This window comes from Myotis myotis, unplaced genomic scaffold (genome assembly GCF_014108235.1).
Source record: "Myotis myotis isolate mMyoMyo1 unplaced genomic scaffold, mMyoMyo1.p scaffold_m19_p_1, whole genome shotgun sequence".
Classification (NCBI taxonomy): Eukaryota; Metazoa; Chordata; class Mammalia; order Chiroptera; family Vespertilionidae; genus Myotis; species Myotis myotis.
In genome coordinates this window covers 168,747,027-168,774,178 of record NW_023416313.1, presented here as the reverse complement: position 1 = coordinate 168,774,178, position 27,152 = coordinate 168,747,027, and the positions used below count along the sequence as shown (strand labels likewise).

General features: G+C 44.4%; 1 protein-coding gene across 1 annotated transcript in view; it reads right to left on the bottom strand.

The window, feature by feature from the left end:
• TMOD2 (tropomodulin 2) overlaps nucleotides 1-26,719 on the bottom strand; it is a 51,528-nt gene extending 24,809 nt beyond the window's left edge. The window contains exons 1-5 of the mRNA XM_036301536.1: nucleotides 26,599-26,719; nucleotides 13,250-13,447; nucleotides 11,566-11,722; nucleotides 6,868-6,990; nucleotides 3,196-3,282 (exon numbers count right to left, since the gene is read on the bottom strand). Coding sequence (XP_036157429.1) covers nucleotides 3,196-3,282; nucleotides 6,868-6,990; nucleotides 11,566-11,722; nucleotides 13,250-13,375 — 493 coding nt within the window. The 5' untranslated portion in view covers nucleotides 13,376-13,447; nucleotides 26,599-26,719. The remainder of the gene's footprint in view (nucleotides 1-3,195; nucleotides 3,283-6,867; nucleotides 6,991-11,565; nucleotides 11,723-13,249; nucleotides 13,448-26,598) is intronic.
• Nucleotides 26,720-27,152: the final 433 nt, after the last annotated feature.

Sequence of the window (27,152 nt, the reverse complement as noted above, 5' to 3'; positions counted from 1 at the left end):
ACACATGCCTGTGTTGTGGGCTTGATCCTGGTTGGGGCATGCAGGAGACAGCCAACTGATGTTCCCCTCTCAGATAGATGTTTCTCTCTCTCTTCCTTTCACTTCCTCTCTGTGGGGAGCGGCTGCAGTGTTTGGACAGGTTCAAGCCTCGGACTAATGAGAGGGCACAGTCCTCTCCTGGCCATGTGCAAGTCCCAGCTTGCAGGGCAGGGCCCTCCCAACACAATTATAGCCAACAGCTGTAGTTGTAAGCTTGAACCTATGCTCCGAACACGTGGCCCCACGTGCCTGAGTGAGGTGCATGTAATAGATAGGATTGAAACCCACGAGAATGCTGTAAACATCTTGACCACGCCCTTACTTTGCCTCCTGAAATCTGGCTATAAAATAAAGACACGGCTTGTAGTCCGTGGCGCTGTCACTAGCTCTCCATCAGAGAGGACAGCATCCCACCCAGTCAAAGCTTTCATTCTCTTGTCTGTCTTTTCTCACTCCTTCACCGTCCCCTCTCAGGCTCACCGAACCTGGCTGAGCTGGCACAGTACATAAGGCGCCCAAATGTGGGGCTGAGTATGCCATGGCTGTGCCAGCTTGCCACACCTCTCTCTCTAAAAATCAATAAAAAAATATTTTTCTAAAAAAAAGTTTCTACTCTGGAAGATACTGTCAAGAGAATGAGAAGATGGACTAGAAACTGGGAGAAAATATTTGCGAAAGAGATATCTGATAAAGGACTGTTATCCAAAATATACAAAGAACTCAAACTCAACAATAAGAAAACAACCTGATTTAAAAATGGCCCAAAGCCCTAGCCAGTTTGGCTCAGTGGATAGAGCGTCTGCCTGGGGACTGAAGGGTTCTGAGTTCTATTTCAACCAAGGGCATATGCCAGAGTTGCGGGCTCGATCCCCAGTAGAGGGTTTGCAGGAGGCAGTTGATCAGTGATTCTCTCTCACCACTGGTGTTTCTATTTCTCTCTCCCTCTCTGAAATCAATAAAAATATATTTTAAAAAAATGGGCCAAAGACCTTAGCAGACGCTTCACCAAAGAAGATATACTGGTAGAAAATAAGCATATGAAAAGATGGTCCGCATCATGTCATCAAGAAAATGCAAATTAAAATAAGCTACTACTACATACCTATCAGAATGGCCAAAATCTGGAACAATGACAAAACCAAATGCTTGTGAGGATGTGGAGCAAAAACAACTCTCATCTTTACTGGTGGGAATGCAAAATGATATAGCCACTTTGGAAGACAGTTTCATGGTTTCTTAGAAAGCTAACAATACTCTTACCATAAGATCCAGCAATCATGCTCCTTGATACTTGAAGGAGATAAAAAGTTTTGGTCACAAAAACCTGCACATAAGTGTTTATAACAGACTTGTTTATAACTGCCAAAACTTGGAAGCAATCACAACCAAGATGTACTGCAGAGTGAATGGATAAACTGTGGTACATTCAGAAAATGGAACATTATTCATCACTAAAAAGAAATGAGCTATCAAGCCATGAAAAAAGACATGGGGGAACCTTACATACTTATTAATAAGAGAAAGAAAGTTGGTCTGAATAGGCTACATGCTGTATGATTTTAATATATGACATTCCGGGAAAGGCAAAACTATGGAGACAGAAAAAGATCAGTGGTTGCCAGGGGTTAGAGGGCAGAGCACAGAGGAATTTTAGGGCAGTACAAATACTCTGTATAATACCACAGTGAAGGATACATGTCATTATACATTTGTCCAAAACCACAGAATTACACCATCAAGAATGAACCTTAATGTAAACTACGGACTCTGGGTGAAAACAATGTGTCAATGTAGGTTCATCAATTTTAACATATATACCACTCTGTTGCAGGATGTGGATAATGGGGGAGGCCATCCATGTGGAAAGGCAGGGGATATATAAAATATCCCTGTGACTTCCTCTTATTTTTGTTGTGAACCTAAAAATGCTCTCAAAAAAACAATGTGTTTTTTTTTTTTAAAGTTAATGATATACAGTATATGTCTATGTATAAAAGCCAAGAAGGTTAGGCACCAGACTTTTAACAGCAAACATGTTGTCAGAATGTTACCCTTTCATGTTGGAATTAACAATGATGAACATTTTTTATCTGTATGCAAAAGAAACCAGAAAGAAAATAAAAGGAACACTGCTCGTTGTCTGTGTAAATTACCCAGAATAAATGATGATTTATACATATGCTGCTGAGACTAGAAAGCATCTCCCAAGTTTTCATCAAAGAGAATAAAATAGAATTAATCTCAGAAAAGCTGTGATCTTTGTGGAATTTTCACAGCACCTGGATCACATTGTCCAAAATTACCTGATTATTGGTTTGTCCCTACTATGGGTAGATAAGTTCCTTTGGGTAGTGACCATCTTTTATCTTTGTACCTAAAGATAAAACCCATGACACACAGTAGGTATTTGGAAGATGACCGATGAGTAAGTGGGAGAGTCTAATGCAGGGGTGGGCAAACTTTTTGACTCGAGGGCCACAATGGGTTCTTAAACTGGACCGGAGGGCCGGAACAAAAGCATGGATGGAGTGTTTGTGTGAACTAATATAAATTCAAAGTAAACATCATTACATAAAAGGGTACGGTCTTTTTTTTTTTAGTTTTATTCATTTCAAACAGGCCGGATCCCACGGCTGGTCTAATGACTTCGCCAGGGAATGGTCTGGCACTTCTGTGCCAGCAAATCCATCCCAGTGTGTCTTTCATGCTCTCTGAGGGATGTGGATATTCAAATTCTAATGACAAGCATCCATTATTGAGACAAAAAGACACTGAAATAGAGAAAAGAACTTATTTAAGATACGACAGTTGATTAAAACAACCTTGCGAACAGGAAACTCTGCATTCCATGCTAACTATGCAACCTATCAGCAATTTTACCTTTAGATGGAAGGGACTTAACTACAAAGTGTGTTTTGGACAAAACAATTGATTGTTACTAGTTACACTGCCAGACAGAGTTCCCATGATCAGCTACTCTATTCTGGTTTGACTGCCCAGAGCCCAGTGATCCTTGGTGAACTGATAAAAGCCACCTTCAAAGGCTGCAGCACAGAGGTCAGGATGCACTAGGAGGCCCAGCGAACAGGCCTCTCCTCCCAGTAACACATAGAGGTTCCCAAGCCTCACAGAACCGCAGATTCCATGTCAACTTACTTCTCACAGGCCCTTTGCCACCTTTACTGTTGGGTGTTTCTTCATCAAATTTTGGGTTATTGAGCAAATTGTGTACTCCAAGAACAGCTGGAAGAAAAAAAAAATCAGTGAATAAACATTAAGTTTGGAAAAACATGTTAGGATATCCACATTGTTAATTTGTTCCTTGAAGAACAATTCTTTGTATCATAAAGATAAGTCTCCGGACCCATACTTCCTTGCACAGTGTGTGGTACGTGTATAGTGTTAAATAAACTGATATATCAACACACACACACACACACACACACACACACACACACACACACACACACAGACCCTCCCTGCAAGACCACCAGCAATCTATACAGGTCTTTCTACATCTGTACCTGTGACACCATTTGGGATCTGAGGGACAATGGTCTAGTGATGGTTCCAAATTACTGAAAACCTGCTAAGACCTCTTAGTAAAGTAGATTCAAACTCATCAGCTTTCCCATCTGTAAAATGTGAGGGTCGGACTGAATCTAAGGATATTTTAAGATCTGACATTATAGAGATGATGGCATGTATTTTTTTAGAGGCAAAGAACAGAAAGATCGTGGGTCTCTTTCAATATAAGCCTCACCGCAAGAAGTTGCCCTTTCCTTGTCTAAAGCATCTCAGGGTGGGAAATAAGAGACACCAGCAACGGAAGGCTGAGCATGCTGAGATTTGAGGCTCCTGTACTACATGGAATTGGCACCAGGGGGCAGCACAGCATGCGAGAAACAGCACTGGGGGAGAATGCACACCAGGCCGGCTGAAGCTGCAACTGCACCCCAGCTCTCCCCTTGCTAATAAAATTACAGGCGGCCACCTGGTGAAGGATCCCAGAATCGATCATCTGTGAACAGGGGGCAGAGCTCCTGTTAACTCTGAGCTCCTCGTCAGCTGTACTGTAATCTGCACATTAGAAGGAGGCAGGAGGCCAGTACGCCATAAGAAACAGCAAGTCTAGGGTTAAAAGGGCACCCAGGAGCAGTCAGCCAATATGAATACTGTCATGTACTACCTGTGTGACTTGAGAAGTTACTAAATGCCTCCGAGCCTCAGTTTCCCCATCTGTAAAATAGGGATAATAATTATGCTTTACCTACTACAAAAATGAAATGACTGCCCTGGCCAGTGTGTTCAGTGGTTAGAGCGTTGGCCTGAGCACCAGAGGGTCACAGGTTTGATTCCTGGTCAAGGGCACATACCTGGGTTGCAGGTTCGATCCCCACCCAATAGGGGTGTGTGTGGGAGGCAACAAATTGATGTATCGCTCTCACATGGATGTTTCTCTCTCCCTCCCCTTTCTCTGCTCTACTTCCCCCTCCCTTCCACTCTCTCTAAAAATCCATGGAAAAATATCCTCACTCCTCAGGTGAGAATTAAAAAAAAAAAGATGAAATGACTTCCTATGTGTCAGGCACTGTTCTAAGTGCTTTGTAAATTCTTATCAATAAATAAGCATTTATTACTGTGTTTCTGGCATTGTCTAGGGAGATGCTCTATTTGATAAGCACAAGTTTACTGAGACCATCCAAAAAACGTATCTTGCTTTGGCCCCATTCTCACTAATAACTTCTAATTATAATTTGGCTCCCACTGCCAAGTGTTAATTTTTGTGTTACCTGTTTCCTGTGAACCTGGCAGGTGGACCCGTCCCCACTGCCTGGCCCCAATCAGACTGCTGCTACGTGCACCGACAAGATCAAATCTCCAGACCAGCAGAGCTGAGAACTAGACTGGTATGGCGGGAGACCACACAGAAATACGGCCACTGTGGGGGTGCTCGCGTGAGGAACAATCTGTCCTTCTGCTCTCGGTATGCTAGAGTAACATGGGCAGGGCGTTGACACGCTTTCAACGGCTGGCAGCTCTACTTCTCCCAGAGAGAGCCCTCCTAGAGAAGATGCAGGGCTTCCTCTTGGTGCTGAGAGAGGGAGGCTACGTAAAATGAACATGACAGTTTTCTTTGGGGATTATCCCCCTGGTTTTACTGCATGAATTTCAGGATCTTCCAAAGGATGGGTGTTTATCTCTTTCTTTCTTCTTAGGCATTTCCTGGGAATTTAAGCCCAGCCCTGCATTCTCCCTTCGGGAAATTCCAGGACAGACTGAGAGGCAACAGTCACCACAACATGATCCCTCCCCAGCAACCACAGGGCTAAGGAGACTGGTCACTGCTAAGCACCTTCCTAACTGTGAGGCACAGGTGCCTCAACACTGCAGTGACTTCTGAGAGGGTTCAAATACGTGAATTTAATACTGACCGCTGATATCACAGAAGGAATGAAAATGTAGCTGGAACCATTTGCATGCTATTAGAATAAGGCATAGCTGGTTCTTCTAGGACAGCCATGGGCAAACTACGGCCCGCGGATCTGACCCGTTTGAAATGAATAAAACTAAAAAAAAAAAAAAGACCGTACCCTTTTATGTAATGATGTTTACTTTGAATTTATATTAGTTCACACAAACACTCCATCCATGCTTTTGTTCCGGCCCTCCGGTCCAGTTTAAGAACCCATTGTGGCCCTCGAGTCAAAAAGTTTGCCCACCCCTGTCCTAGGAGGACAAAGATTATAATAATATGCCTTCCAATGGAATAAAAATGTGAGAATTCTTGCTAAAACTATGGACTATTTTTTTTAAAAACACCTCTCCCTGTGATGACCTAATGACCCTCATGATCCACATATCCATCTTATTTGAAGAAAAGTGCATCCCATTGGTACACAAATACGCAGGCATATGCATGGACTCTTTCTCAAAGGACAGACAAGAAATGGGATGGGGCTTATCTAATCAGGGTGAGAGACTTACTTTCATTACATAATCTTTTTGTTGTTGTTAATCCTCACCTGAGGTTATTTTTCCATCGATTTTTTTTTTTTTAGGGAAAGTCAGAGAGAAATATCAATGTGAGAAACACATCGATTGGTTGCCTCCTGCATGAGCACTGACCAGGGCCCAGGCCGGGAAGGAGCCTGCAACCAACCCTGTGGTCTGCAAGCCGACACTCTATCTACTGAGCCAAACTGGCTAGGGCCATTACATATTCTTTTGTACTTTTTGGGCTTTTTCTATCTGCATGTATAACCAGTTCAAATAATAATGCCAATAATTATTGTATTGTTGCTACTGTTAAGAAAACTAGAAAAAAAGTCAGCAGATTGGGCTGAAAGTGGATTTACCACAGTGCATGAACGTCACAATAATTACCCCCATTCCATAGTTGGGTTCAACAGATCTGTTAGTGGGGATCAAAATGGAACAGCAACTGGGGAAGAGCAAGAACATCATGGAAATGTTGTGATGATAAAGTGCCAAATGTGAAAGCTCTTTAGAAAGCACAGGGGCTGTTATTTTATCGTGTAAGTCCGCAGCACTCCTTCAACTCTGTTCTCTGATTTCTCACAGAAACTCTTGAGTTTGGTAGGATGGGTATTACTGGGGCATTTTACAGCTGAAATTCAGCAGAATGTTTGCTCAGAGAGGTTGAGTCACCTGTATCAAGTCTTACAGCTACATAAAGACTGAAGCCAACCAGGTATCACAATAAAAGCCAGTCGCTACGGAGAAACTCAAAGGCTGCTGCCATGGATGCCGACCTGGAGGCCACAGAACGAAACAAGAAAGTGACGCAGAGCTGAGGACACTAACCTGCAAGATCGTAGAGCTCAGTGTCGGAGGCACTGGCCAAAGCTTCCTCCAGTTCTGGATCAAGGGTCACTTTTTCTTCTTTACGCGTTTCCACGGGCTTCTCTTTGGGGATAAAGACTCTCCCTTTAAGTCAGAAGAAAAACAAAAACCATTGTGTGGGCTGCTTATTGCAGGGGAAGCGGCCCACCAGAGAATGCAGCTCTGGCTGTTAAGAGCCGAGTCATTAGGCCGTTGCACATCCAACCGGGATGCCTTAATTGCTGAGATAATGCCATTATCGATAATCCACAATTAGAAGGGAGGAAGGTTAGAGGAGGAATCCTGCATTCTACAGCACTGACATCCAAGGAGACTGCAGTCCTTAACCACAGAGAGAAATGGCTTCTACCTCCCTCCTTCCCATCGATCAGCAGCACTGCCCTTAGGCCTGGGCAAAGGGGGGCTCTGCCGTGGACCCCAACTTTAAAGAGCTCAGCTCTGGTCTCCTCTGGCTGCACGACCCCCACCCCCCCTCACACACACACCGTTTCTGCCCCACCAAGGGAAGAATCATGGGACAAAGGGTCATTCCCACTGAGAACAGAGGCTGCCTGCTAGACCACACCCAGGCACCTTGGACCCTGGGATTCTTTGCCAAGAGCCCTGAGCCTGCTTCCAGGGCCTGCATGAATCCCTTCTCCATGCCCACCCTCCTGAATGCAGGTCACACTGCTTGGATGTACACCCCCAGGCCAAGGGGAGGCAGTGATGGATGAGTATGAATGAAGCTTGGATATGCAGGCGGAGGTGTCAACCATATGCATTTGAGGTCCTGGCAGAGAAGGACAGACATCCCTGTGTAGAACTCTTGGAAGTCCAAGAGTACTGGCCTACGTATACTTGTAGGATATAACATATTTTAACAGTTTGTTAACTTTTAAGTATTTGTTTCTTTCTTTTTTTTTTTTTTTAAAAAAAAAAAGGCACTTGGACTTCTGTTTGTGTTCTTGTCTTGGACCCTGCAAATATTCCGACCAGATTCATCCAAATGGCCCCGGGAATCCTAAGGGACAAATGTGATCATCCAGGGTTTTCCTCTCACCAACTGAGATGGTAGACCAGTAGGATGTTCTATCTAGGATCACGTGACTAGGTAGTGACCTGGGACGCAGCCACCTCTCTACAGCATACCAAAGTCAGCCTGATTTAAAAGAAAATAAGCAGGGCTGGCGTACTCAGAGACGTGGGGGCCTGGGCAGTAGGGCTCTCTGTGCTTCCCACGTGCACATTCTCTGCCACCATCTCCCACCTTACCCTGTTCAATCGAATTACATTCATTTTGCCCCTACTCACTTCTGAATATGCCAATATCTGCAACACCCCAACCCACCCCCACGCTGCCCAATCCTCTGGACTAATAATCACACGGCCGGGAGGGTATGAATACAGCCAGGCCAGCACACCCACATCCCACGTGGGCTTATAAAGGTGAAGTCAAGACACACTGGGGCCACCAGAGCGATGCCCCAGACCTACTCATACTCTTCCCAATTCCTCCTGCTTTGACTCTTGGTTTCTCTCTTTTTTGGAGCTGCTTTTACTTCTTGGCATGATCTCTGAAATTGGTCTCCTCCATGGTGATCTTTAGAGTTCCCTAAAGACTCACCCCTCCATTCCTTCTCCTCTTTATCCCCTGGGGTAGAACAGACAGCTGGCTTCAGCTTCAGCCAATTAGGACCCAAGTTCCTTCTAGGTCTCCTTGGCTAGTCTAGCCTTCCCTACTCCCATGGGAAAGGCAAGGGGAAACCCAAAGTCAGTATGTCTCCCTCATGAAAACTCTCCAGGAGGCGTCCCTGGTTACAGGGCTTTACACTTCCCAGTGGTTCACCAGATCCTCAAATGGTTGGACAAGGAAACAGAGGCCAGGTAGAGCTGGGCACCCCAAAGAGGGCCCACTCCTTATGGTCAGGCCAAGGTATCCTGGCCATTAGGTCTCTATCTTTGACCACTATATAAGCTGCCATATTTCCAAGAAGGGAAGAAAGCACACTGGGAAACAAAACAGGAGAATGGCCAGAAGAGAGGCGGGGCAGGAAAATCAACCAGTCAGTAGCATCTCAGACACCGGGGCTATTCCTGACTTAATTTTCATAGTATCTGCAGCCTGAAGCACTGTCTTTCTGGCTTGGATGATCTCGGGTCCAGAGTCAAAATCGGATTTCTGAGTAATCCTGGTACTGTTCAGGGTCCCTCCCAACACTAGCTGCACAGGTGGCCCACAGCTATCGGCATTCAGGACAACTGCTGCTGCACAGCCGTTCCTTGGGCTCCGACCAAATAAGTTCTCAGTGAAAAAAACTACACTAGAGAATTAAATGTAGCTCAGGCACACGGCCTTCAGAACTGAGGTGTGCCACCCCTCTCCTGAGGCCCTCACTATAGCCCCCCACGGCTTCCAGAGCACCCACTGGTCCTTCCCGGGGCCCTGTAGACTCCCCCACCTCACCTTCATCCCTCTGCTCTGTGTGGAAAACTTGTTTTTTTTTGCTCAACTGTGTTGCTTCTCAACCTTCTCCTAAGCAACCTGTGCAGCTGTATTACCCTCTTGTATCCCCATTTATAACTCAGACTGCTCCTGCACTCCTAATTCCCCCGTGAACCATCTGTAAGTTGATCTGGATCGAGAGGGGAATTTACCACAGCTCCTCCTCAAACCTATACTGAGAACAGAACACAACAGTTTTCCTCTTGTTATTCAGTCACTACCCTAATACTGGATGTTAACAGGAATTTTATTGAAAATTTGACATTAAATAATTTACTTTTTATTTCACAATTAAATTAGTTCAATAGCAACTATGTTGCCGTAAAAAGAGTTTATATTTCTACGGTAATCTTTGGTTATTTGTCACTGTTCACCTTTACTTTCTTAATAAAATAACACCATCCACGGTGCGTGACCCGTCAAACATGCCTGGTTCAGAGGAGGGCTGGGGCGCAGTGTAAGCGGAGGCAGCACTGCTGTGACTCATGCCAGCAGGGGAGCTGTGTTCCCACCCCCACAGAAGCTCAGAGATGGCGTTCATTCGAGTCCATATTTATCGAGTGCCTCCCCGTGTCAGCTTCTGTGCCAGGATGCAAGAGAGACACAACCCCACCGTGGAGATCTCAATCTAATGTGGAAAACAAGCAAAACCAAAAACAAATAAACAAAGGATAAACACTGTCATGGGGATGTGAACGTAACAACTGAGTGTCAGGGCAGAAAGAAAAGGTCTATTTTAGACAGAGGGGAAGCTGGAAGCCTGGGCATTTAAGCTGAGACTTAGAAAGCAAAAAATGGAGATGTGAGTCAGAGGGAAGAGTCCAAGAGAAGACCCTGAGATGGGAAAAAAACTCAGCAGGCTTGGGGAACTGAATGAAGATATTGGGGCTGAGGCTTAGTGAGGGAAGGCTGGCAGAGAGGTGGGCAGGGAGAACTCTCCTGGGACTATGAGAAGCACAGTAAGGATTTGGGGTTTTAAGCAGGGAAGCAGCATGATCTGATTTGTGTTTTTAAAAGACTATGGTAGCCCTGGCTGGTGTGGCTCAGTTGGCTGGGCATTGTCCTGTGCACTGAAGGATTGCTGGGTCGATTTCCAATTAGGGCACATGCTGGGGTTATGGGCTCGATCCCTGGTGGGGGCTGTGCAGGAGGCAGCTGATCAATGTTTGAGATGTTTTTCTTTCTCCCTCTCTCTCTAAAAATCAATTAAAAATACATATCTATTTTAGACTGTGGTCACCATGAGATTATCAATGATTTTATTAGTACCCATGGGCCCAAGTTGCTGTCTGTAGCTGAAGAACCTGGACAGGTGAGTGATATCCACTTTTTCCTCCAAAGGGGCTCAGGATTGAGAGCTAAGGAGGAAGGTTTTCCTGTCTTGAGTCTGTCATGCCTATCTCACAGTCTTCCCAGGTCTATCATAGTGTTTCTCTCACTAGACCACAAGCTCTTTGAGGGCAGGGCAGGGTCTTACTCACTGTGGTTCCAGCACCTGACACTTGGCTCTGCACAGAGGAGGTCAATGTTGAATGAATGATTTACTGCACTATCCCTTAAGGTAACATCTAGGAACATAGCCAATGACTAGACATGAAGTAGACTTCTGCAGCGGGTAAGGCCCTGGCCTGAGAGCATTCATGCTTATGGGACCTTCTCTTAGGCACAACTCTACTTCCTACTCCCAAAACTTTCTTTGGGAGTTAAGGATTCTTTTTTTACAGAACTAATTTGAGTACCACCACACTCAAAGTATTCATTTAATTAACCTTCATGCTTCTTTTTTACTTAGTTAATAAACTTTATTTTGGGGAGCAGTTTTTAGGTTCACAGAGGAAAGCACTGAGAGTTCCCATATACCCCTTAGCCCCACACTGCCAATCTCCCCCTCTATTAATATCCCACAGCAGAGTCGTACATCTGTTACAACCAATGAGTCTACGCTGATATCACCCAAAGCTTAGAGTTTACATTAGAGCTCACTCTTGGGGGTATACATTCTATGGGTCTGGACAAATGTCTACACTGACATGTATCCATCAGCCATGATTCTTTTAAATACTGAATTCAATTATGGGCTTATTTCCCATTCCCAGGTCAGTTGCCTGGCTTGACCTTCCAGGACATACACTAGGAGCACCTTTGTCCCAAGAGGCACCACCTGCGGTCCTTACCTTTCTTTTCTCCAGTGAAAGGCACAACGTCTTCCCTGTCTTTCTGTTCCAAAGCCTCCTTCTCCAGGTACATGAGGAGGTGCTCGCGGTCAAAGGGGCCGGTGGCTGCTTTCTGTGTCTGGTCTTTCTGTCGGAATCCAGCTGGTAGCAGGGCACTCTGGTAAGACAGAGGTGTGAACAGGAAGGAAGGTGCCTGCCCAACTGATACCCTGTGACCCTCCCTCCTCTGCTGTACATGGGGGAGGTGTGAGCTAAGGGTGGGGTTCTTTGGCATCTGAGGCCCTACCTGCTCTAATATCCTGCACTGAGAAGAGGGCTCCCGAAGGCAGGCAGCACACACACGTGGCTGGAGCAGCTTCTGGGACTTCTGCAGCTGCCTTCTAGAACGTGACAGCACAAGGCCAGCCTCCCTCCGCAGCCTCATAGATCCCACTTAGGTTTGGCCACATCTGCACCCAAGGTGCTCCCAGGCAGTCATATGGAGATTCTACAAAGGAGCCAATATGGCTATTCTCTCTTATTTCCAAGCCTCCTCCTGGGGAACCGGCCAAGCAGGTAAGCGAACATTATGGTACCTGCTTGATTAAGCTTAGAGATTCCTTCCTTAAGTTTAAACAATACAAGCAGAATACTTATATTTTTAAAAGTAAATAGAGTATCCAAAGTGCCTGCCACATCAGATTATCATACAAATAATTTTTAGTGACATTTTTATTTATAGTGAAACCATTATTTTGGATGCCACTGATTCTAAGTTTAAGCTAATACCAGCAGGTCTGAAGGAAACACTATAACAAGTTACTTAGCTTTTCAAGAGCCCATAAACATACTAATGTACTTGATATTATCAAGAGCATTGCTCCTCTTAAGTGTATTTGATATTATGGTCAGTTATTCTAATCTACCTATTGTTGTAGGATCACCAAGGATTTCAAGTTATTCATACATTTTTTTAAAAAAAGATTTTTTAATTGATTTTTTTAGAGAGAGAAAAAAGGAGAGGGAGAGAGAGAGAAACAGCAATGTGAGAGTGAAACCTCAATTGATTGCCTCCTGCACACCCCCTACCGGGGATTGAGCCTGCAACCTGGGCATGTGCGCTGACCGGGAATCAAACTGGCAGCCTTTCGGTGTACAGGATGATGCCCAACCAACTGAGCCACACCGGCCAGGGCTATACATTTTAAATAAACTAGACACAGAAAAGATCTGCCTTTGGGGTTAAAGACCTGGTTTAAATATCATCTCTGACATTTACTAGTATGGGATCTTAGGTAAATTACTTCTCCTAGTTTATCCACTCATTTATGAAATGGGGATAATACACTTTACCTAAGGGGCTTTTATGTCTAGCAGAATGTGTGATTCACAGAAGAAACTCAGTAAGATTTGTTCCTTTTCTCTCTTTCCCTTCTTTTCACCCAAGTCAGACTAGTCTTTCATCAATCAATGGAAACTACTTTTCCCCATTTACATTAAACTTGTTTTTGAGAAATCATATTACAGATTGTGGTTACTGAGATTCTCCATAAATTTCAAAGAGCAAGTGACTCAGGACCAATCAGGGAAGAACACAGAATTCGCATTTGGAGCTAAGGGATTTCTACACCATTATTTAAGGACATGCCACACCATTTATCCGGGACTATCATTAACCACGCTGCTTCAGTTCCAGGGCACTAACCTCGGGATCTAGGTCATCAAGAACATTTTCCAAGTGTTTCAATTCCTCTTCTGAGAGTTTTCCAAGAAGCTCATCTTCATCAATGTTCTTATATTTCTCCAACTCTTTTTGAAAAGGGAGCGCCATGGTTTCTCAGATGCCCTTCTCATGGGCCGTGAACATTTAAATGGGCCAGCGTCCTGAGACCTCAGAATGCCACTAATAAGAAAGAAACACTGTTATCTCCTTTCTGCAAACAGGCTTTATTAACAGGAGACAGGGCTATGCTATCTGCCAGTGGAGTCTCTCTATTGGACGAATAATTCAACAAAAAAGGTGATATTACCTTCATTTGTAGAGCAACCTGACCACTTACAAAGTATTTTCATGTATATTATTTTACTTACTTAGATCTTTACAACAACCTGGAAAAAAAAAGCCTGGACAGATATTAATAACCTATTTTACAGATAAAGAGTCTGAGGTGAAGAGTGGCCAAGTGCTTTGCTTGAGGCTCCAGAACTGGGATGTGCCTGGCCTTCTGATTCATGGTAGTGAGTGCCTTCCCACTATACTACTCTGCCTCCTCCAGCTTTCCACAGAACAGTGAAGAACAATGCACCAATTGTACGGCAGTTGTGAGCAGCACACTTGTGTCTTTTCAGAGAAAGAGTAATGTGAAGAATACAAAATGGGGTCCATTCAGAAAGAAAGTTTGGAACATCCATGTGAGAAAGCATTGTCCAGCAGCTCCCCTGCCATTAGACTAAGGAGATTCTAAAATCCTGGCTGCATGCTCACCCTCTCCACTGTTCTCCTCTCTGTTCTTCTTTCCTCCTCTCCCATTCTCTTTTAGTCCTATTTCCTTTTTGTTTCCTGGACCATCCTGCTCAATTCTTTACATTCCTAGTCCATTTCCCTTTCAATCCCCGCTTTTTATACCACCTCACCCCTAAACTTCCACTCACAGTGAAATTTTTACTCATCCCTTCTTCTTCGCAGAGGATTTTACAGGTATTCCCTTGAAAGATAATACCGCATTTAGGAAATAACAATGTACTCAATTGATTGTGTTTCTCCTTAGGAAGTATTACTATCTGTCAGATCTTTCAAGGCAACTAATATTTGCTGTATGCCCACTAATTACCAGGCAGCGTTCTAGAAAACAGGAATACAAAGGCAAACAAGGTATGACCCTTCCCCAGGGAGATCACAGCTCAGTGAGACACACAAATAGGATAAGTGTTATAACAAAACTAATGTATAAAGTAAGTTTAAAACATATAAGGAGATAATTATTGGATAAAAGGATCTAGGGTTTGAAGGGACACTGGGAAAAAGAGGTTGAGTTTGAAACTTTAAGGAAGAGGTCATAGAGGTCATAGGGTAGACATGAGTAGGAAAGGGTCATTCTTAGGAAAAAGGAACAGTGTAAACAAAGGCACAAAGGTAAGGAAGTACATGGTAAGTTGGGGAATGCTTGTGTGTCTAGAGGGGAGAGTTGCCGGAAGGGAAGAGGAAAGACAAGGAAGACATCTGTGAAGGGCCTTCCCTATATGCCTTGCCTAGGAACTCGGGCTTTATTCTGTTGGTAGATAAGGAGCCACTCCAAATTTTTAAAGTAGAGGAATGATCTGAGAAGCCCTGTTTTTAATAAGATACTTGAAACAGTAAGAATGAAAAATGGTTTGTCATGGAAAGAATGTTGTTTCCCTCTCCTTATTAATTCAACTATTCACCATATTCAAGTTTGTGGTTTTCTATTTGTGTCATTTCCATATATAATATAACTCTCTTTCCCTTTCATAAGCCCACCTTCTTTTAGTTTCAATGGCTATATTCCAGTAAAAACAAAACAAAATTCATCCCACTAAAGTCAGAGAAACCAACTACACCATATATACTTTGTTCTGGTCCCAGCTACCATCAATTTACTGTGTGACTGTGGACAAGGATCTCAATCAGCCAGGCTCTTAGCCATCAAACAAACTGGTTAAAATACCTTACCTATAGATTCTAAGATGAACAGTTTCCCACAATATAACATTCTGAAATTGACATTTATCAAATTGATGGCTCTCAACTACTGACACAGCAGCAGTCAAGAAAGACTTGTCACAGTCTACATATGCATAAATATCAAAAGCACCAGCTTCAAAACTAGCAGAATAGGTGTCAGGGATTTGGAAAACAATTCCAGGGACTCTTTAAAACCTAGTGGGGAGGAAGTGGGAGACGTGGCGACTCAAGTGTATTTAGCAACACTCCCAAAGGAAGGTCCAGATTAGGCCAGTTCCGTATAATTACAGAATGGTTTAAGACCCAACATCAATGACTTTTATAAAATTACCATTTTTGATGGCAAAGAGGAGGTACTGGGTGGAAACAAAACAGACATTGATGACTATGAGTCAAAAATGATTCAGAAAGTTGGGATCTGAACATGAAGAAGTTTTAAGAATATCAGCCAATTCATTTCACTTGCGTTTTCCCTTTTTATGTTGCACAGGGATGGTATGCTATTTTAAAAATCTGTGTATGTTCAGAGTAGCTTTATTTGTAACAGACAAAAACTGCAAACAACCTGAATGGTCATTAGTAGGTGGATGGATTAACAAAGTGTGGTATGTCCACATAATGGAATCTACTCAGAAATAAAAACAAATGAGCGACTGATACACATGATGATATGGATGAACCTCAAAATAATTATACTGAATGAAAGAAGCCAGACCCAAAGGAATGTATATGGTATAATTACATTTATCTAAAATTCTAGAATATGTAGACTGATCTATATGACAGAAAGCAAATCAGTAGTTGCTTACAGATTGAAGGGAGGTAGGGAGAGACAGGGGGAGGAATTACAAAGGGGCAAGTATCACATGATCTCACTCATTTGTGGAATATAACATAATCTGATGAACAAAAATAAATCCAGAGACACAGAAACATCGAACAGACCGTCAAACCTCAGAGGGAAGGCAGGGGAGGATGGGTGAGGGAGGGGGTGGGGGGGAGTGGGTTAAGAGATAAACCAAAGAACTTGCATGCATATAAGCATAACCAAAGGACAAAGACAATGGGCGGGGGGGGGGGGGGGGGTGAAGGCCTGGGCTGGAAGGAGGGGTGGGCTAGCGGGAATAAAGGGAATATATGTAATACTTTCAACAACAAGAATTAAAAAAAGAAGAAGTACAAATTAGTAGGTACAGAATAGTCATGGGGATATAAAGTACAGCATAGGAAATATAGCCAGCAATATTATAATGACTATGTATGGTGTTAGATGGTACTAGATTTATCAGGATGATCACTTTGTAAGTTATATAAATGTCCAATCACTGGGTGGTGCACCTGAAACTATACTGTACCTCAACTCTAATTAAAAACTAAAAATATATTATAAAAAAAGGGGCAATTTGGGGTTATGAACTACCTTGATTGTGCTGATAGTGTCACAGATGCATGCGTATGTCAAAACATATCAAACTGTATACACTTTAAATATGTGCAATTTATTGTATGTCAATTAAAAGACTTCAAAAACCTGGGTGTAAGGCTAAGATAGCTCTTTCAATAAAGTAAAAATTGTATATTTAAGAAGGCATGTACCATATTTTAATCTTTCCTTAGTGGCACATAAAATATTCATGGGTTTACAATAGGCAGCATCTTAACATGGATAAGATTCTATTTGTATTGCTATTCCAGGACTCTACGACTATACCCCAACTCATCATCTTCCCCGGAAACAGATTTGCTCTCCTGATTTTCTAGATCGTACCATTAATCTACCAGTGAGACACTTCGAAAGCTCAGATTCCTCCCCTTCCTTCCATGTCCAGTTGGCTAGCCCGCTTGTAGAATCTCACTGCACTGTACTTTTCACACCATCCCTTCCTGTCATTCTCGTTTCAGACTTTTGTTCCGCTGGGCCTGGACTACTCTAATTGCATCTTGAAAGGTTTCTGTTCTTCCCTCTAAGCCACCCAGAGCACCACGGTCAGATCATCTTTCTTAACACTGCTAACAAGCCACTACCCTGGTGGAGGACTTACAGTGGCTCCTTCTTCTCTACAGAAAAACATTCATACAGTTTAGCATTTAAAGCTTCCATAATTCAGCTTTGATCTGCGCTTCCTGTTTTCATTACTTTCCTAGGGAGTCCTCCAATCCAGTCAAAATGGTTTGTTTATTCACTCTAAGTTGTAGGCAGAATAATGGCCCCCTAAAGATGCCCCATGCTAATCCCCCAGAACCTGGGAATGTTACTTACATGGCAAAGAGACCAGTGTGATTAAATACAATTTTTTTTAACTGGGGTGGTTATCCTGGGTTATCTGGGTGGGTTCCACTAATCACAAGGGCTCTTAAAAGAAGAAAGAAGAAAGCAGGAGTCAGAGAACAAGATGTGACCACAGAAGCAGATGCAATTGTTTTGAAGGTGGAGGAAGGGGCAGAGAGGGGGGCTCTAGAGAAACTGGAAAAGACAAGGAAGTGGATTCTCCCCCAGAGCCTTCAGAAAGGAACGCATTGATTTTAGCCTGATGAAACCTGCTTTGGACTTCTAGCTCCCCAAACTGTAAGATAATAAATTTGTGTTGTTTTAAGCCACCAAATTTGTGACAGCAGCAATAAGAAACTCACGCATGCTCTTATCCATTCACTTCCATTTTCCCACGTACTTGTTCCGGATATCTTGTTTGCCCCTCCACATCCACTCCCCACCCTGCTCTGTGCCCCAGGAAGATGATGTATTTACACAGCATCGGTGTCTTCCTTGCGCTCTGGCTTTTGCTTGGCCAATAGGAGGCAAGCAGCAGGAACTGGAGGGCAGGGGGAGAGGGGAGGAAGGTGGGCCCGGAGGCCACATCTCCTATCAGGCAGCCTCCTTTGTAGTCCTTGGGGTGGTGAAGGATCTCTCTGTGGCTAGGGCCAGATTTCTGCCTTATCAGACTCCTTAAACCCTCCCTACATCTTTGTAAATAGCCTCTTTATTAAAATTCCTTCTAATTATTCAGTTTGAGTGTGTCCTCTGTTTTTTATTGGGATCTTGGCTGATATAGTAATATTACTTGGAATGTCCTCCTTGTCCTCATGGCTTATCCATGTGCTCTGGCTTAGATTCCAGCTCTGGGACCACAGACTGTCAGAGCTGACTGAGGCCTTAACGATCACCCCGTCCAGCAGCATAGATGGCTTTCTTCCTACTTCTCTGATCATCCCATCTGTCTCTTTCTTAATATATATATTTTTATTGATTTCAGAGAGGAAGGGAGGGGGAGATAGAAACATCAATGAAGAGAGGGAATCATTGATTGGCTGCCTCCTGCAACCTGGGCATGTGCCCTGACTGGGAATTGAACCAGTGATCTCTTGGTTCCTAGGTTGACGCTCAACCACTGAGTAACACTGGCCGGGCTATTCAGTCTCTTTTGATAATTCTTCTTCCTCCACCTTAAATACTGGCAGGCTACAAGGTCCTGTCTTAGAACACTACACATTTTCCCTGGGGGAACTCATCTCCTCCAAAGTTTTAATTATTACCCATACCTCAAAGATCCCCAAATCTGTATCTTTGTTTTAGACTTTGATCCTGAGGACTAAATTTATATATTCCTTTTTCTTTAAAAAAAATATGTTTTTATTGATTTCAGAGAGAGGAAGGGAGAGGGAGAGAGATAGAAACATTAGTGATAAGAGAGAATCATTGATTGACTGCCTCTTGCAAGCCCCCTACTGCAGATCGGATCAAGTCTGCAACCCGGGCATGTGCCCTGGCTGGGAATAGAAATGTGACCTCCTGGTTCATGGGTCGATGCTCAACCACTGAGCCACACCAGCTGGGCGAGATTTTTATATTTCCAACTGTTGAATTGACACCTCTACTTGGCTGCCTCAGGTTCTCAGATGTCAGAAGTACTCTCATCATCTTTCCTTCCAAATAGCTTCTCCTCCTCTAGAATTTTTAACTTCAGGAGGTTGACCCCGAAACCAGGGAGCCATTCTTGATACCTTGTCTTCCTTGTCTCCTCTCCACCCATCCATCACCAAATCCTTTCTTTACCTAAATCTGTTAAGAACCCACCTACTTCACTCTACCTCACTGACCGGATCATCCCTCTTACCCCCTTGACCTATTCGACATACAAATAACCAAAGTGATCTTTTTAAACATCTCTGCTCTAGTTATTAAAATATTCCAGAGGCTTCCCGTTGCCTGGAGGATACAGTTCAGATTCACAGTCTGGCCTCTGTCATCCTCACTCCCCAGCACCCCCCCCCCCCCCCCGCTCGCCCCCACTCCCCCATCTCCTCCTGGCTCCAGCCTCCTGGACCACTTCCAGTTCCTGGATCATGCCTTATGTTGTTTGCTCAGAGCACTCCTACCCTCTCCTCCGCCGCTCACTGCTGTCTTACTCATCTTCGAGTCTCAATGCAAGCTTCAACTCCTCAGAGAGGCCTTGTTTGGACCCCCACGCAAGGTCTGAGTTACTCTCCATCCTGGTGGCATAGCCCTCAGTCAGAGCTTTCCTTGACTTTATTGAAATTGCTTATCTTATCTTTGTCTTCCTTGCTTATCTTTGTGAGGGTGGGGACTTCAGTCACTGTTGTAATCCTGGCTCTCAGCACAGGTCTTGAACCAGAGTAGGCATCCAACAAATATCGTGCAACAAATGTCTGATGAAGGAAATGAGCTGAGAGAGGTGAAGTGACCCACTGGTCCAGAGCTCATTCCTATATCCACTGCTTCCACCCTGTCATGGAATTTTCTGAGACCACATAAGCCCATAGAAGTTGCTCTACTTCCTCAACTCGAATCGCCTATGTTAACAATTTGCTGTTCATTCCTTGCTCTCCCATTATCTTTTCATGTAGGTTACATCTATGGTTCTCTCTCCGAATACACCACAAACTCTAAGATGACAGGGACAACATCAAAATTCTTTATATTCTTTCTCCAGCTCAGGTTTGCATATTCATTCAACAAATATCTATTGAAAGCCCATGTTTGCCAGACGCTGCTGGGACAACAGGAGCAAATAAAACAGATGATAGCCTATGCCCCAAATGAGCTTATGGTTTAGCAGTGAGAGAGACAATTAATTAAGTAGTTACAATAATATGTTTTTTAAAAATATTTTTATTGATTTTTAGAGAAAGAAGAAGGGAGAGGGAGAAGGAGAGAGGGAGAGAGGGAGAGAAGGAGAGAGGGAGAGAGGGAGACAAGGAGAGAGGGAGAGAGGGAGAAGGGGAGAGAGAGAGAGAGAGAGAGAGAGAGAGAGAGAGAGAGAGAGAAACATCAATGTGAGAGCACAACATGGATCAAGCCCACAACCAGGCATGTGCCCTGACTGGGAATCAAACCACCAACCTTTTGGTGCATGGGATGACACCCAACCAACTGAACCACACCAGCCAGGGCTACAATCATATGTTAACACTATGCAACAGTCCCTGGTAAAACTGCATTTGTTGTGTCAATGTACTAAGGGATCGCAAAGCCAGAGGAGAAAAAAATAAAAGGTGCATCCTCTTGAAGTACAACTTTGAGTTGAAGATTTGGGGGAAAGCTAGTTATTATTTTTTAGTAACAAATACAGATATACTATGGAAAAGAACACAACATTCACATAGCCTTTAAAATCAAGTCGCAGATTTCTGGCTCATGGCTGACCTGCTTTAGCCCCACCCAGGCCCAGAAGGGTTCATATTTATCCTCTCCTCCTGTTAGTGATGCCACAGTGGAAAGTTTGCAAAGCACTGCCACGGCCTCACCTCCGGAAGAGTGTCTGTCCCATGGCAAGCGCTCAACATGCAACAAGATACTAATGTGCACCCTGGAATGAAGCAAGGCCAAATACAGCTTCAGGAGTCCAGGTGGGCACACACACTGAGCCAAGTCAGGAAAATGGAAAACAGGAGAAAGAATGCCTTGGGCTCTCAGGTAACTCTTACTATCACCTAAAGGTACAAGCCCTGAGAAGGAAATCAAGGAGGGTGGCTTTCTTTGCTTTTCTTTCCCCTACCTTCTTTGTGTAACTGTGGTATGGACAAGGAAAATCAGATACAACACGAAGTGTCCAGCCTTTGGCCCTGCCTATATGCAAAGACGTATAACCAAAGCCAAAACAAGCAGCCCTATTTATTAAAATCAATCCAAACCAGAGAGTAATTTTTACAAAAGAACAAACAAAAACTACTCATAAAAACCTAGTGAAAAGTTTTTTAAATGGGGAAAACGGTGCCAGAAGTTGCTTCGGAGTACATACCTACCTAGGAAAGACACAAAGGACTGCTCATGAAAAGGACAGACCACACTGGGTGGGGAGTGGGGGGGATTTGATTGGAGAAGGGGGACTAGGGCTTCAACTGTATTGGCAATGATTTAATCCCAAGTGGGGGTAGTCGGTACGGGAAAAGTTGTTATTCTTTATCACACATCTTCAATAGTTCATAATAATTTTTACAAGAGCCAATCTGTACAAGAGCCAAATCTACATTTCCTAAAACAAATAAATTAGAATAAAATCAGCATACCTACATATCCTCTAATAAAACTTGAATTGATCTTACATATTTAATTCCTTTCTAGCTGTGGGTAAATACAAAGATGTGTACAAAACACATAGTCTGTGCTTTGGAATCTAGCTATTTTAAGATGGCATAGCCATCTCTTTATTTACCTATTATGTTATTAATATCCCCCAATTTTTATTTCTTTTTTTAAAACAACCAAATGGCCTCTGCCATATTCTAGAATATTCTTGCAGGAGATAAAGGACAGAGAATAGGTTGGAATAAGGAGGAATTTCAGGCCAGAAATGTGACAAGGCAATTGGAGGGAACAAGCTGAAAGGGGGATCAAGAGTTTGTATCTGAGACTACTTGTTCTTATCTTACGACACAAAAGTTAGCATAGCTCAAACTGTGCTTTAAAAGTCTCCTTTTAAAACAATGTGCCCTCCAGTGACCATCCCCCTCCAGGTTCAGAAGATGGAAGACTAAAAGCATGAGCCCTGGAGTCAACCTGCCCTGGGTTTAATGGTTATAGATCCATGAATGGGTGACAAATCTGAGCCTCTGTTCCTTTCTCTACAAAACGACCAAAAACCAGTACTAGCTCAGAAGGTGGAGATGATGCTAAATGTGATCCTGTGTGTACTAGGTTCAGAGTCTACAGCATGCAAACCCTCAGTCAAAACCATTTCTCATTTGTCCTTGGTCTGGGAATAATCTTCTATTTGAGGTATCTGTTCCCTCTGTTATCCTTGTCAGGATCTGTTGCATATAGAGAGGCAGCATCCTATAAGAGCTCTGAGTCAGTGTTGCCAGGTATAGCGAGCCACCACGTGTAGGCTTTCGAAAATATGAGATAGGTTTCCACCTGGGAAGGAAGTAGCCAAGAAACTTCTTGGCTGTAGCAGAAGCTCTTTAGCATGAAAGTCTTGCTGTCTGCCCAGACAGCCACCTGGTTTCCAATTCTCTTGTCAGGTTCTACTCCCTGCTGCTGCCTTTCCCCTTTGTCTGGCCCTATTGTCCGTCTGCTGGGGAGTCCCTGTTTCTACCTCCTTGCCTTCCACTTGGGTATCTGTGTCATTTTAGTTTTTAGCTGCCTATTGGTGCTAGCCATGTCTTCTCCTATTGTCTTCAGGAAGTTATGAGCTTTTCAGTTCCTGACTGACTGGCACTATGGGTTCCCTACTTTTTGTCTTTTGACTCACTTCTGCCTGCTTATGTAGTTTTTGACCCTGCTATCTGGCCTCTTTCTCCGGCATCTGTATCCCAGGTTTTGACCAATGCTTTGTTATGACTTATGGGTATTGTGTGGACCTTGACTCACGAATGCTTACCAAGTGATCCAAAATACTTAGCAACTGGTATGGACTGGGCACTGCCCAGTCAGAATGGTTGTCAGCTATAGGCAAGAGAGATGGTCTTCCTTGCATATACTGGCAGAACAGCAGCCCTGCTCACTAGACACTGGACCCCTCCAACCACTCTGATGAGAGGCCTCCTGTTTCTTTCTTAGGACTGGTGCCTCAGATTTGCTTCTTACTCCTGTGTCCAGGTTTGGCATGGCTAGCCTTTTGCCCTGTTTCATGAACTCCTGTTATCCACAGTACTAGAGGTGATCTTCGCATTCCCACTCTCTTCAACTGTCACTAGGGAAATCCAGGATACTGGCAAAACACATGAAAGAGATGCCAAAACAGGAGGGCAAAACTTAAAAACAGGAATATATATATATTTCAGGGGTAGTAAAAATATCCTTGTAACAAAAGGTTCTGTTCAGGCACATGAAGAAGGTAATCAATCGATATATTTCTCTAACATCAATGTTTCTCTCTGTCTTTCCCTCTCTCTTCCACTCTCCCTAAAAATCAATGGAAAAATATCATTGGGTGAGGATTAACAAACAAACAAACAAACAAACAAACAAACAAAAGTTATTTCTGTTTTCTTGGTCTGGAAATAGAAAGTCTCTTTTGCACATGCCTTCTATGAACCTTTTTGGACCACTCATAGTCTATAAGGAAACATTTGGTTGTAAGTGATCTACAAATAAAGGGAATGAAAGGAAACCCTACAACTTCTGTTCTATCAAAAAGCTGCATGTCTTTCCCCCAACACTTCCCTAACCCAAAATAAAAAGAGCCACCACCTGGGATGTCCTTGTACATTTACACAGATCTCGAACATAGAGAGGAAAGGGACAGTATTTCAAGATGGTTCTTGGGTAGGGCTACAATTTCTAAGGTTTGGGAATTATTAATATTTGAGGTTAGAGTTAGGAGATGGGGTATCCTAAGACAATGATTGATAGTAGCCAAAATAAACCAAAAAAGGGAACTTTCCCTGACCACACTCATACCTGCAATAGGATTTCAATGTTGGGAACTTGAAGCCACAGATTTACTATGAGTTCCCCACAGCGTCACTGCAGCTGTCTGTCACCAACCCCACAGCCCTCCATAGTGCTTTCTCCTTATTTATTTATTTTATTAATATCCCCCAATTATTTTATTTAAAGAGTTTCAATCTACCAAAAGGCAAAAGATAATACAGTAAGTACCTGTATACCACTGTCTTTGACTCACCAAATGTCATCACTTTGCTGTATTTCTGAGCTCGTTCCCCCACTCTTAGACCTTTTTCCTGAACCAGCTGAAAGTTGCAGATGTCATAACACTTTGCCTCTAACACCCACATCTCAAAAGAATAAGAGCAGTGTCCTACAAAACCACAGCACCACTGCTGCACCTAAGGAAATTAAAAGTAATTCCATAATATTTTCTAATATTCAACTTTCCCCAATTGCAACCAAATAATCTTTTATTTTTATTAATTAATTAATTAATTAATTAATTTTTTGGAGAGAGTGGAAGAGAGATGGAAAGACAGAGAAACATCAATGTGAGAGAAACACATTGATTGGGTGCCTCCTGCACACGCCCTGACCAGGGCCGGGGCCGGGGAGGAGCCTGCAGTTGAGGTATGTGCCCTTGACGGGAATCAAACCTGGGACCCTTCGGTCTGCAGAAGGACACTCTATCCACTGAGCCAAACCGGCTAGGGCCAAATCATCTTTTATAGCCATTTTTTTCCCCCTGATCTAGGATCCCAAGTTCACACACCCGAACTGGCTGTCACATCACTTGAGTATTTTAATCTACCACGCTCCCGTCCTCCAGTCTTTTTGGCAAGAACACTCCATAGTGAAGTTATGGCCTTATTGCATCCGACAGGAGACCCATTCTAGGCACCAGTAAGCCTGATCATTAGGTTAAAGTGATAACCGCCTCATCTCTCCCCTGGAAGGGCACAGGTTTCCTAGGTAACCTCTGGTGAGATACTTTGAAATAATGTGAGGATCCTGTTCTCCAACAACCTTTCTCTCAGAGGTTTAGTACCATGGGTGAGTCCTTGTCTGAATCAGTTACGGCAGTGTTGGCATTGTACTGCTTTTCTGGCTCTCTCATGCCTTCTATTGTGTAGCATTTGTTATTCACATAAATCCACCAGCACCTGTCCTCTGTTTCCTCAGTGTATATTCTCTCTGGTTACTTCTTGCTGGGCTTTCTCCCCACAGCCTTACTGACCACGTCTACCACTGCTGCCTCACCCTGACCTCACCTTCAGCAAATAAAAAACGAACATAACACGTTGCCTACAAAATTTACATTAATCTACAAAAATTAAAAAAATGGTTACACATATTTATTGGGTTAAAGAGAACAGATAGAGGAAATCACTTTTTTAAAAGATTAGATGGCCTAAGCCCTAACAATCTTTGCTCCTCACTAGGGTAAAGCCATTTGTTCTGTCACAATCAGGCTTTCGTGATGGTGCTGAACAGAGCATCCTCATCTCTTCAGTTCCCTGATATGAGAGTCCTGGGAGAACAGAGGTTTAGCAATCATTTACCCAGACGTCCCATTTTACATGGAGGAAGAGGCTCAGAGAGGCGAAGGGACTAGCCCAGAGTCGCTCAGCTTCGTAGAGCCAGGACAAGAACCCATCTTAAAAGCACCTGCTCCGATGTTCTTTTCATTCCCTTTCCAAGTGCCTCGTGAGTCAGATGTTTGAAGGGCAGGATGAAGCCGTACCATTTCATTGCTAATTTGCGTTTGGCCTGCATCCTCTTTGGATACTTTAAGTAACAATTCCCATTAGAAGAATTTTATTAATATTTTATTATTATTATGGCATTTAAAAATCAATCTGAATTTCTGCACATCAACGGGAAATTTAAGAAGACTCAAGGGAGCACATGCTACCATTTCTTTAACCAGGAAAAATAGAAGGGTCCCGAGGACCTGCATGAGGCCGCTCTCTGAAAGCTGAAACGCCTGTGGGTGACAGCTCTGGAGATCTTAGAAAAGGACGCTAGCCGGGGTCCACCCTTCTCTGTTGCCCAAGGTAACGGTGCAGTGAGAGGCGATGCAGGGAGAGGCGTAAATAGGGCTCCAGGAGCTTGTCAAACGTTCACAGGAGAGGAGAAAGTGGGAAACAAAGCCCAGGGTGGAAAAACCCAGCACCGCAGCCCGGGGAGGGCAGGAGACCGCGCCCTCACTGCAGCGGCACGGCGGCTGCAGAGGCTGCGGAGCCGCAGTGCAAGGCGTGGGACCCTGCCTCCCGCCCGCGTCGCCCGGTGCAGCGCTCTCCTCAGCGTAGCCCCGCGCAGCCCGCGCGGCCGGGAGGCACGAGGCGGCCCCGCTCTCCGCGCCCAGCCGGTCGGCTGAGCGCCGACGCCACGGAGCATCCTCCAGCTGCAGGAGGGCGCGGCCATCCCCGCGCCACGGACCCGGGCTGCACACCGCGCCTGGTCCCGGCTGGCCCCCACCCAGCCCCTGCGCGCTCACCCGTTCGTGCGTCCATCCCGGAGCCGGCGGTGCGAGCCGTCAGTCCGTCAGCTCGAAATAGCGGGGCCACTAGCAGGGCGCGCCGTGGCCAGGCGGGCGCGCGATCAACAGGCGGCTCCCGGCCGGCGGGCACGGCGCCCGGCGCGCGGCAGCAGCGGAGCAGGCTGGGAAGCGTAGTTCCAGCGGCCGCGGCCGCGCGGAGGCGAGACCCCCTGCCTGGTCCCCGCCGCCCGGGGCTCTCCATTCCCTCCCTCCCTTGCGTTTTCTCCCGGATTCTGCGTCCGAATCCCATAAGCGCTCTGCAGGCGAGGATAGCCTCAGCCTTAGGAAAAAGCTGTGCAGGCTCTTTGAGAAGCTAGGGCTACAGATAGGGAGGGTGGCAAGGGCTCTGCAAGCTTGTGGGGAGCTGTTGGGTGAGTGAGCATCTTTACGTACAGGTCTTGTCAAGACCCAGTTCAGATACAGACCAGGCTCAGATACAGACCAGTCCTGCCCTAGGTTTTACTGGCTTTCCGTGGACCTGGGGCGCAGGCGTGGGAAGCTGGGGTACATGC